At 48.2% G+C, this 11668-nt stretch overlaps 1 protein-coding gene across 2 annotated transcripts; it reads right to left on the bottom strand.

Annotated features, from left to right (window-relative positions):
- Positions 1–3068: 3068 nt before the first annotated feature.
- Positions 3069–8451, bottom strand: nrarpa (NOTCH regulated ankyrin repeat protein a). 2 transcript variants are annotated; one of them, XM_055513453.1, is made up of 3 exons: positions 7203–8451; positions 6206–7010; positions 3069–6076 (listed from the first exon to the last, which is right to left on the bottom strand). In XM_055513453.1, the coding sequence occupies exon 2, from the start codon at positions 6559–6561 to the stop codon at positions 6223–6225; it is 339 nt and encodes a 112-aa protein (XP_055369428.1). In that variant the 5' UTR covers positions 6562–7010; positions 7203–8451; the 3' UTR covers positions 3069–6076; positions 6206–6222. The 2 variants fall into 2 exon arrangements, with proteins under 2 accessions (XP_055369428.1, XP_029024906.1); XM_029169073.3 differs by having other exon boundaries at positions 3069–7010; positions 7203–8445.
- Positions 8452–11668: the final 3217 nt, after the last annotated feature.

Here is an 11668-nt window from a genome sequence, read left to right as displayed (position 1 = left end):
CTTCTGGGCTGTTTTCTTCAACATTAAGACCTTCATGATGATCCGTTCACTTTGTGTTTATATACGTTTATGTTTCAGTTCTTTCCACCTGTAAACTGACTCTAACGTGTCTGTGTCTGACACAGCCTGACGAGGAACAGAGATGCAGCTTGACTCAAGGCCAACGTGTGTGTGTGTGTGTGTGTGTGTGTGTGTGTGTGTGTGTGTGTGTGTGTGTGTGTGTGTGTGTGTGTGTGTGTGTGTGTGTGTGTGTGTGTGTGTGTGTGTGTGTGTGTCTCCATTCCCCTGCTTTGTTCTGGACTGCAGCCCATACCTACACACACACACACACACACACACACACACACACACACACACACACACACACACACACACACACACACACACACACACACACACACACACACAGGCTGTTCTGTGTATTGGGTGCTGAATGGTTACGCCTGCAGGGCAGGGGTAAGGTTACTTTACATACTGCACTTACAGCTCCCTTTACCACTGGGGTATAAAATGGATTTGAATGAGAATGAGAGGAACAGAGGGGTGAAGGGAGGAGGGAGGAGGGAGAAGGGGGAGAAGGGGAAGGAGGAGGGCGGGGGGCACTCCCTTTGTGTAACAGGAGGTCTGCTGCTGCTCTGGCATGGCTATGGAGATGGAGGAGCGGGGTCACTCTCCCTGCTCTCCCTCCCTCTGTCCCTTCACTATAGGATGGCTGCTCTGTCCCTCCTCCTCATCCCTCCATCCATCCCTTCCTCCCTATTAGCATAGCAGCTGCCCGATACAGGGCGTAGGGTGGGGAATGGCCAGGTTGCTGTGTGCATATGTGAGTGTGAGGATGTTTTGTGGAGGGAGGGAGGTTAGAGGGGGGGAGAGGGGGGGGGGGGGGGGGTCCAGTCAATGGCGGTCCGTCTGGCTGGTGAATAGCAGCGAGAGCAGGCCCCCGCAAGCTAGACAAAGGCGCTGGGGAGGGAGGGGACGGGGTCGGGGTGTGTGAGGGGAACGGAGGGAGGCAGTGAATGGAGCGCCTTGTCACCAGCGCTATGGAAAGAAGCACAGAATGAAGTGGAAGAATGAAAAGAAAAGTTCAAAAAGGAGCGGAGGGCAAGGAAAGGGCCGACCCAACCACCTGTCTCTCTCTCTCGCTCACTCGCTCGCCCGCCCGCCCGTCTTCTACTCACAGACAGCTTCTGAACGGGTCGTGTTTGGCGACAGACATGCTTTTACTTTCGGGAGCAAAGTGCAGATTCAGCAGGATTTGAAGCCGTCGCCCAGTGAGCAGGAAGCAGCAGGAAGGTCATCAGCAGAAGTGTCCAGTGCTTCCCTATCATTCACATCACACGCACACCCACGCTGGCCCGTCAGGTGAAAGATGGGACACACACACACACACACACACACACACACACACACACACACACACACACACACACACACACACACACACACACACACACTACCAGCGCGTTGTGAAACCCAAGATACAGAAAGAAGTTCCTTCTTTGTGGGATTATGTAACTATTCCACACGTTTAAAATACACGCTCTGATACTAAACATGAACCAGATGTTATTCAGAGGAGCTGCTCGTACTATTATTACTCAATCAGTGTATAACGGGACGCTGTGAGGAAGTCACGCAGAGGATCTTGAAGAGAGACTGTTATAGAATGAGGAATTGGCTGTTGTGAAACCAATTTAAGACATGCAGTTATTCAAACTCAGAGCAACCCTTTAAATCGTAATGTGGAAATATGAGGATAATAGCACAGATGCAACTGATTACTGTAATAGAGAGTCAGACAATGCTTCAGCGTTCTATTTCCAAATTTTTCTGGACTTTACGCAATTCCCCAAACTATTTTTCATCTGATAGTCCTCTGTCAAATTCCAAAAGCCCTCACGTTGCCTGGCTGAGCCACGCAAAGGAGAGGCCGGACCGGTGCGAAGGACGGAAAGCCGCGGCACATGAAGAAGCTATTAGGGGGCCTAGCAGCCAGCAGCAGCCCTGGGAGGCCGGCCAACTCAGTGTGTGAACAATGGGAACCCGGCTCAACAAAAACATCCTGCACAAGTGAGAGACGGGGAGGGAGAGAGGGAGGAAAGGACGAGCGAGGCCAGAGATGCGGTATGCGAACACAGAGGGGCTCAAGAACCGGCACCGGGCCGGTGCAGGAGGTCCGAGCCGAGGTCCCGGGCGGCACCGGACGGCTCCGACACCAGCGTGGACCTCCAGGCGCTTCAACCGGGCACTCGCACGTCTCTTTGTTCAAACACTCACAATTGAGCGCCGGCCGACACCCAGCGAATGTCGCAACACGAACAGGTCTGACATGTGGAAAGGCGCATAGTCGTTTCCCACGACCCTCCCACGGGCGTGCAGCATCACGGAGCGTGACTCAGTCGCAGGCGGCGCGCCGCACAAACAGGTGCTGGGACTCAGTACCTGGGAAAAGGATCCAGAAGCGCTGATTCTTCACATTCTTGGCTGCGAATGAGTCACGGTGCTGCAGCCGCTCTGCTCTTAACTCGGGTCATTTCATGCATCATTACATGAGAACATGTTTCACAAGAGGCAGAAATACACACATTTAAAGAATACGTGAACGTGAATAGGTTTATTTGCATCGTTCTACTGCGACTAAACAGTAGAGAGGAGCATGAATGGTGCGTTCAGGACCCGGGGAAGTCCTGAACTGCTGCGCCTCAGCCTCCGTTCGTGAGCGAGCACAAGAGCAGAGTGTGTTAGAAGGTTTTTGAGTGTGGGGGTAACATAAAACCATCTCTCCCACAACACACACAGGGGAGGGGACCCTTCTTTAAACGGAGCCTACCCACAATGCACCGGGCTCTTTTATCCCAGCAGTGAAAGGATGAGGCCAGATGAATGACAAAAGGAGAGAATGGGGATCTGGGTTGGGCCCAGGGGGGGGGGGGGGGGGGGGGGGGGGGGGGGGGGGGGGGGGGGGGGGGGGGGGGGGGGGGGGGGTCGGTGGTGATGGGGGGTGCTTCTCAAATCAACCTTTCCATGAAATATTCGGGGGGGAAGAAATGTATGCTTACACGGAAAACTTGAGTTTAATGATTTCTTTACTGGCTTGTACACAAACGTACAAAAATAATACAGCACTCATCTCCACATGACATCACGTCATCATCACAGTGTTACAAACGTTCAGAAATGAAAGATTACAAAGGAAAAAGAAAAAAAAAATCAAACACGAGGGAACATCTGCATCACTCACGAAATGAACACTCAGCTGTTTCCGCCTGCTTGAAATGAAGCAAGACCAGAAACGTGACTTGGTCCAAAGAAGTCAGCACTTTTTTTCCTTTTTCAAATTTAAAAGAAAAAAGAAAAAGCATCTCACTCATGTACACCAATCCGGCAGCCGGCCCCTCACGTCATAAATGTTATGACCCTGGTGAGCCAGACAACCACACAACCGTGCAATTTTTATCAGGTTACAATGATCTTACCATCAAATGTATTATTCCCCTTTAAAAAAACAGGAAGATAGCACTTCAGAAAAGAAAGTGCCCCAAGATATCATCATCATCATCATCAGCGCTGATATATATATCCATATGTATATATACATACACCCAATCACAGAGATACACGCATCTTTGTTAAAAAAACATCATGTCTTTTCCACAAAGCAACACACACATTAGGACATTATCAACTGGAGCATATATTTTTACAATAGTATTTTGTTGTGTTTGTTTTTTTCTATTCAGAAAAAATTAAATGTTGACACATCAAAGCCAACGTTTCAACAACAGTCATCAGTGCAATATTCAAACAAACAAACAAACAAACAAAAAAAGAAAAGAAAAACATCAAGTTTAAGGCAAGCGATGCATATTTTTTTTTCCATTTGTTGCCTGAACTCAATCTATACCATGACAATGGATCTATCGCTTCAGGTACTTGTAGTTGTTCCAGGTTTGAAACAGGAAACAGGGATGACTGTTTAACGCAGCAGCACCGGGCCACACGAGAAGCGCACACACAGAGACAGAGACACACACACACACACACACACACACACACACACACACACACACACACACACACACACACACACACACACACACACACACACACACACACACACACACACACAGACACACAGACACACACACAAAAGCTCCTCGTGTGGTGCAGCAATGCTGCCGCGAAGATTTTAAACTGTTGGCCATTTAAGCAGTAGGCTTTAAAACAAGAACATCAACATTAATTAAAAAAAAAACAAATACAAGCAGCATCGATACGAATGTTAGGGTGCCACGACTTTGAAAAGGCAGCAGGCAGGTTTACGGAGCCAAATTGAATCATTTGCTATGACGTCCTGCAAATAGTCACGTGTCTTCATCGTCCAACAGTATTAGGGTCCTGCTCAGTAGTAGTAATTAGTCCAAAGCCCTGGCTCCTGCAGTTATCCCGTACACACACTGGGACGCGCAAGGCTCCACGTTTTTGTGCAATAAAACTCCCTGCATTTATAAGTCATCCCATTCAATTCCATTTGTGTATGACTGAAAATGTAGAACACAAAAACGAGCATACGGGCTGATGAAAAGAGGGTGGAGGTTTATAGGGAAAGCGATGGCTGTGTGTGACAGAGAGAGAGAGAGAGAGAGACACAGACTCCTGTGCAGGAAGGCTAAAAGGATGCTTTGTCGGTTTGGTTGTAGTGTAAAATAAACTGTCCCGACTGAGGATGAGTTCATTGCATTTTCTGAGCTGAAGTCAATCTGTCTGTTAGGCTACAAAGAAAACAACAACAACATACTGGCATTGGGGTGATCAGACAAACCGTGAGCCTCCTCAGACCCCGAGCCGCGCGGCAGAGTGGTGAGAGAGCTGAAGTTGAGAATACTTTATAGTCGAGGTAGCTGGCAAAAGGCAACCAAACAAAGTCCTTTTCATGGACAGAGGGAGAAAGTCTTCTAGAGGGTCAACGGGCTTTTACAGTGGGGGTGGGGTGGGTGGGTCGACCTCCACACGGGACAGTTTATACTACGAGTCTGAAGCAGCTTGAGTCACCCTAGATATTCTTACACTTATAGAAATTTAAAGAAGAACCACAACAATATTCAAAATGCATCTTCTCAATGTACCTTCATAAATAACAAAAGCCCAGTCTGCTTTCACAGTGATGACTAGGATGTTAATAAAATACTGAAAGGAGATTATAAAGTGAATTTTCCAAATGCGACTTTTTTTTTGATACAAAGCGAAAGCAGCGTTTTTTTTTTTTTAGTAACACAATGACCATTGGCAAAGTGGTCGCACTGGCCTGAAAAAGTTGGACACCAGCATGGCAAAGGTCTGCTCGCAGTAGGCGGAGCGCATCCAGCTACTGTCTCTTTCTTAAAGATAAAACAAAAGGTTTTCTTAAAAAAAAAAGTAAAGCTATTGTGTACAGTACTTCACAACATTGATGAAGGCAGTTGTTATATAATGATTACACATCTGAAAAGCCTGCTGGAGAGCCGTGATGGAGCTCTCTGAGTGGAAGGGGGTCAAACCAGTGAATGCATTTAGCGGAAATAAACCTCTGGTAGCCAACAGAGGGCAGCCCTTCTTCTCTTGTTCATGCGTCTTCCCTTTCAGATATTCCAGCATGCAGCCATGTAGCATCAAGTGCCATGTTGTGTAAAAAAAATAACTTAAAAGGGATTTTACAAGTGAACAACAGGTCAAATCTGAGCCCCCCTGCAGAGACAGTATTCCACTGGACTAAGGATGGAGAGGAGGGGAGCGCACCAGTCCATCTGCACTCTGGAGTCCAGAAACACACACATGCGCTGCACACTCTCCGGCTTCTGTTAGAGTGGATGACGCGGCCTAGTATAGACATTCAAGAGGAAAGCTTTAGTACCAACAAACTCACCGCGGTGGCGTTTCTTTTGTTAAAGAGTCGTGCAGAAGCGCTGTGTGTGGACCGTGGCCGTGCCTCGTTCTCTCAGCAGTGCAGAGAGGACCCCGTTTGGTTCACACACACACGGAGGATTATCGTGCAGGCCTACTTTGTATTTCCATTTTGTATAATTTGGCACCACGAAGCCTAGATGCAGATAAGATGAGAGTTTATTCGCTTTTACAAGAGCCCGGCTTTCCCGTGTGTTGCGGTTTCATGTTCCATTTGTTGCTGTTGTTGTTGTTGATCTTCAATGTTATTTTTCTCTATGTTTACCTGACAGCAGAGACAGATCACCGGGCGCCAGACGAGTACTTGGCCTTGGTGATGAGGTATAGCACAATGTCCTGGTGGCCCCCGAAGGCGGCGATGTGTAACGCGCTCCACCCCTCCCGGTTCGCCAGCCGGATGTCTGCGCCGAACTTCACCAGGAGCTTCACCAGCTCCAAGTTCCCGTCGATGACGGACTGGTGCAGGGCCGTCTGTCCCTCCGGCCCGAAGGAGTTGACGTTGAACTCGCAGTTCGTCATGTTCTGCAGCAACGAGTGCAGCTCCTTGGTGTTGCCCTTCTTCACCGCCTCCTGAAACACCCTCTGCGGCGCGGAGCACGTCGAGACGTCCGCTTGGCTCATCGCTGTAATCCTGCCCGGGCGCTAAAGCTGAGAGTAATCGTCTTCTCCCTGTTGAGCGTCTCTGGTCTGGTGCCAGCTGCACTGGATTGTTACCAGTTGTGGCACTTTGAAGTAATAACAGGAGAAGATCACTGTATATCCCAAAAAGGACAAGAGAGCAAATAACACACTCGGTGTGCAAAAATGTTTATATCTGAGAGATCCTAAAATCCCTAAAACATAAATGGGTACTCTCTCAAGGGATCCGAGGGTCCGTGGGTGGAGGGCTCCTCTGTAGCAGCAGGTTCTCTATCGCAGGGGATGGAGAGGACAGACGCCTCCGGGGGAATTACAAGTATATGACCACTATCTCCACAGCCCAGGCTCCTCGTGGTGCGTCCCCGCAGGTTCCCCTTCAACGGCCCGGCCTGATTCCTGGCTACGTGCCGCTGCTCGTGCGCCCGGGGCGTCTGGGAGAGACAAAAAAAGACAAGAGAAGCCCGAATTAATTCCACTTTCTCACCGCCAGCCTTTGAGCTTGACCCAGCATTCCGCCACATCCAGGCGTGAGAGACGGGATCCCCGTGCGCACACGTTTACGCACGGACACGGGACCTGGCTGCCGCCGGTTAAGAACGAGCCGCTGCACATTTGTGACTTACCTTTGAGAGATGGACGGGTCCGTGGCGACGAGAACGTGAGAAATCCTCCGTGTGGCTCGGTCTGTGTCGTCCGTGCGGTCCGTGCGAGTCTCTGCCCTGCGCCGCGCTCTGGGGGAATATTTTACGCGTCCTGTATTTGCATGACAATACCTTCCCAAAGAATCAACTGTGGAGGAATGGGCGGAAACCCAGCGAGGTTATAAGCTGCCGGCTCGGCTGGGAGGAGGGGCCAGAGGCCTGTGAATACGAAGGGGGCGTGGTTTGTGGTGGGGGGAGCAACAAAGTTGCTGCTGAAATATTAAACAACCCGCAGCAATATTATGGCGAGCGGTGTCCGATCCCCTGCAGCCCAGGAAGACCACGGACCCCAGGAGGCCGAATGAAAGCCGGCGGCCGGAGCTGTAAACGGCTGCAGGAGCGCGTCACTGCAGGGGAAACCACTGGATTAACATCAGGAGGAGCGTTAAAAGCCAATCAAGTCATATGCACGTGGATAGAAATAATCAATGTCTCTCACTTGACGACCACAAACTATAGCTTCATCAAGAAAATTATATTTTTTAGGAAATATATATACATATATTTCACACAATAGAGATGTAGTTTCACGTCCGCAACAGGTGAAAGATCCGTAAAACGTTCTGAAAAATAATCTCACCTTTATCTTTTGGGCTATGAATCCGTACTGTGTTAAAGTAACTACAGTAGTGGCTTCTTTGTACTCGTTGACGCCGTATCACGTCACATGGAAATGTGTTCAAATGTGCTGATAACCCACTTTTCTCTGGAGTCCGACTGAGGCCAATGAAAGCGCGCTGACCACGTATGAGGCCAATTTAGATCTGTCCAAAAGTTACATGTCGCTTTAAACCCATGTGCATTCTGAATTAAATTATTTTTAAAGAGCGGAGGGAGACATTTTAAAAGTTTTAATAGTTACTCTTTTGCAGCTAAACGTCTAAAGCCCCAGAGTAATAGTACCGTAAATGTCTCTGAGCCAAACGGCAAAAGAAAAACTCCAAACGCTCCACACAAAAAAACACCTCGGAGGAGGAGGTTATAGCTGGCTGTGTAAATCATAAAGTGCGGATATATTCCAGTTGTTTTTGAGCGACTAGACTGTGGGACTTGAAATAACAAAAGCCCTGCGCCACTTCCTTTTTGCAAGTGAAAAGAGGTGACGCTGCGTAGATTGACACGCCGCTCAGCTGCCCCCGCCACCGTGGGAACTGGGCGCCTGTGTGTGTGTGTGTGTGTGTGTGTGTGTGTGTGTGTGTGTGTGTGTGTGAACAGGCAACCATAGCGCTGACAGACATTGATAGACTCAAGCAAAGTTTTAGGAAAAAAAAACGCGCATGTGAACGCGGCAGAGATGGACAGATAGAAGAAGAGCGGGGAGGGGGTGGGGGGCGTGTGTGAAAACCACACCAGGTACGGCTCAGCTCCCATGAGCCGTTTGCTCCGTTTGTCGAACCGTGCTTCGTCTCATTTGTGTAACACTTCATAAACCGCTCTCTGCTCGGACGGTTTGGCGGCTTTCACACTGTCCTGTTTTCCCACACTCTGAACTGTACATTTGGCGCACGTCTGCGGCTGCATCTGTCTGCATGAGTGTGTGTGCGTCAGCGTGGGACCGACTACAACAGGGATCCCACATGAAGCTCACAGCCTAGATTAAACCACATTATTTAGTGATTATAGGCTGCGTTATATAATTTATAACATTCATCTGACTGCTCTAAACGGTGGTAGGTTGTTCTGCATCCCTCCAGGTGCATCTGCAGGTGACAGTGTGTGTCTGGTTCATTTGTTCCTCTGTTGCATGGGGTCCACAGCTGCAACTGCTCCAGAACAAAGGCTGCGCTTCTGACTCATTCGCAGATATGTGGTAAATAATACCTGCTAGCTCAGACTACCGCTGTATAATAATACTCGCTTTTCCTCCTCCTATATATGTGATACATAAAGAGGCACCAGGGGATTTCTGGAGTTTGAGGTTCCAAACTCTCCTGGGACGAAAGCAGGTTGTGAGCTACTTTTTGACATGTGGACCGTGTTTCTTGAAAGAAAAGAAAAGCACACGTTTTTTTTGTTATATGTAATTTTTCTTGGGTCTATCAAACAGTGCAGAACATCTTCTGGAAAATCAGGAACATCTGTCCGCTATCAGAGCTTTGGCTGCAGTGCGTCTGCACACTTGGAAAACATTTGCACAGACCGCAGGAGCCAAACGTTCCTCCGATTGGACGAGTTTCTCTCCCAAACTATGGCATTTGCTCACCTCTCTTTGACCCCCCCCCCAAAAAAAATCTGTAAAAAATCTGTATGTATGTATGTATGTATCTAGATCGGTGATGATATATAGATTAGGAGAGATGAGAAGATCGAGGGAGATAGAGAAGAGAGAGGATGAGAATAGAGAGTAGAGGAGGTAGAGATAGGAGTAGAGGAAGAGAGATTATTATATAGTATATATATATATCTGTTATATACTATATATAATATATACTATAGGTATATATATATAGATATATATATATATTAATATATGCTATTATATATATATATTATATTATATATATATATACTATATATATTATTATATATATATGTACACACAAAGACTGCGCAAATTCTCTTCTAGCTCAAAAATGGAAAGTGGTCTCACTGACAAAATAGAAATCTGTGCTGGTTGGATAAATGCGACTCGTTATTTTCCCCGCGCCAGTGAAATAAGCCAGAGTTGTGCGTGCGGGGCTTTGTTGATGCCTCGAAGACGGGGCGCCGAGACTCGGGCCAGTCGGTGCCAGAGACACGACGGGAGGAGCCCCCGGTCCCGTCCTCGACCCGGGGTGGGAAAACAGGAGGATGGACGCAATGTGCAACGGTTACATAAAAATGCTGAGCTGGTTATCGGGAGGATGTGGCAGTGTTATTTCACAGATGAGACGAGGAGCGTGCAGAACCCCTGTTTGTGGGGAGAGAGAGAGAGAGCGAGCGAGAGAGAGAGAGAGGTGACGTTTACCAGGAGGGCGGTCCTTTTGAATCCGATTCATTCCAGGCACCACGTGTCCCCAGAGCGTGGGAAAGAGGCGAGCTTTTCTTCCCAGCGAAGAAAGAGCAGGGATCAAATAACACTGCGCTGCAGCAGAAAGCTCGCGCTCTGCGCAGAGACAGGGGCTGCGACCACCCGAACGAGGACGGGACGGGACTCCCAGAGAGCGTCAGCTCCGGCGCGGACCGTATTTATGGCAGTAGAAGCGCTTCGTGGTGGATGAACGTGGCCGCAGCTCGTAGACAGTGCGCGTCAAACGTGCCACGTTGGTTTCTGCGTCGAGCCGAGCGATAAACGCGTTAGAGGCAGGTTCTGGACTCGTCGTTTCCGTAATACCCTGACGGACAGAACAGCGCAGCTTAGTTTAATATATGATCATGTAATAGATTAACAATGAGCAATAGTCAATCAATAAAAAATAGTTTCTGGACAATGTCTTCACACCTTTCTTGCTTCAACACCTCCAGTCTGCATTGCTCTTACAGAGATGACGTTCTGCTCCAACACGTGACAGACGCAGATATAGAACATTCAGATGCAAAGCTTCGTCCTGAAGTACCTCTGATTCCTGCCACTGAGCAGGTTCCTGCAAACCGATAGCTTGTGAGGCTGGAGATGAAGGGCTTCAGCTCACGCGCACTGCATGAAGCACATTCCATCTGTTGCTGCTGCGATTATTCAGTTTTTTTAAAACCACTTTCCACTAAAAGTAAAAAAAAGGGATGGAGTAAATGTCTATGTTTTTGAGCGTCGCTGAATCACGTTGAGATTCAAATCTCTGATTCGTACTGCAGCTGCTGTGATTCAGACTAAAACAACACTCCTCCCTTTAAAAAAGTAGATTTTTAATTCTTTTTAAATCTGTTTTTGAGTCAAATCATCCATAATCATATGTGCACATCTGGCTCTGGTTACGGAGAGAGATTTTAAGTCTAGACTCCCGTTTCAAAATCTTTAATTGTAGGAGCTTCATAGCAGATCTCTTCTAACCTTTATGGGCAAACCCATTTTACTGCGTGTGTGTGTGTGTGTGTGTGTGTGTGTGTGTGTGTGTGTGTGTGTGTGTGTGTGTGTGTGAACAGACGAGAGGAGAAAAGCAGTCCTGAGAAAATGAGACAGGACCCAGGACGTTTGTATGTTGAGTTACTCTGTGACCCGTCTGCTCTCACGCCTTGGGCAGGACCCCCCCCCCATCGTCGCGTTACACCTGATACACATCATTGAAGCTCCAGACTGTTCACACGTATTGAGCTCAGTGTGTGCACTGACTCAGCCGATGTCTAGATATGAATATGGTCTCTGATGATCCCGTCAATCTGTTCTCGCTTAATCCTAAAACCCACCATCTGCGCTGAACATTCTGGAAAGTCAAAAATACAGAAACGCCTGCAAACCAAATTTACTTCACTCA

This window comes from Betta splendens, chromosome 12 (assembly GCF_900634795.4).
Source record: "Betta splendens chromosome 12, fBetSpl5.4, whole genome shotgun sequence".
Classification (NCBI taxonomy): domain Eukaryota; kingdom Metazoa; phylum Chordata; class Actinopteri; order Anabantiformes; family Osphronemidae; genus Betta; species Betta splendens.
Note: the sequence above shows the minus strand (reverse complement) of the source record. Positions and strands in the feature narration are given on the sequence as shown.

What these genes read in the sequence shown, in the direction of transcription:
- nrarpa (XM_055513453.1), bottom strand. Translation starts at nt 6,561, where the DNA reads ATGAGCCAAGCGGACGTCTCGACGTGCTCCGCGCCGCAGAGGGTGTTT.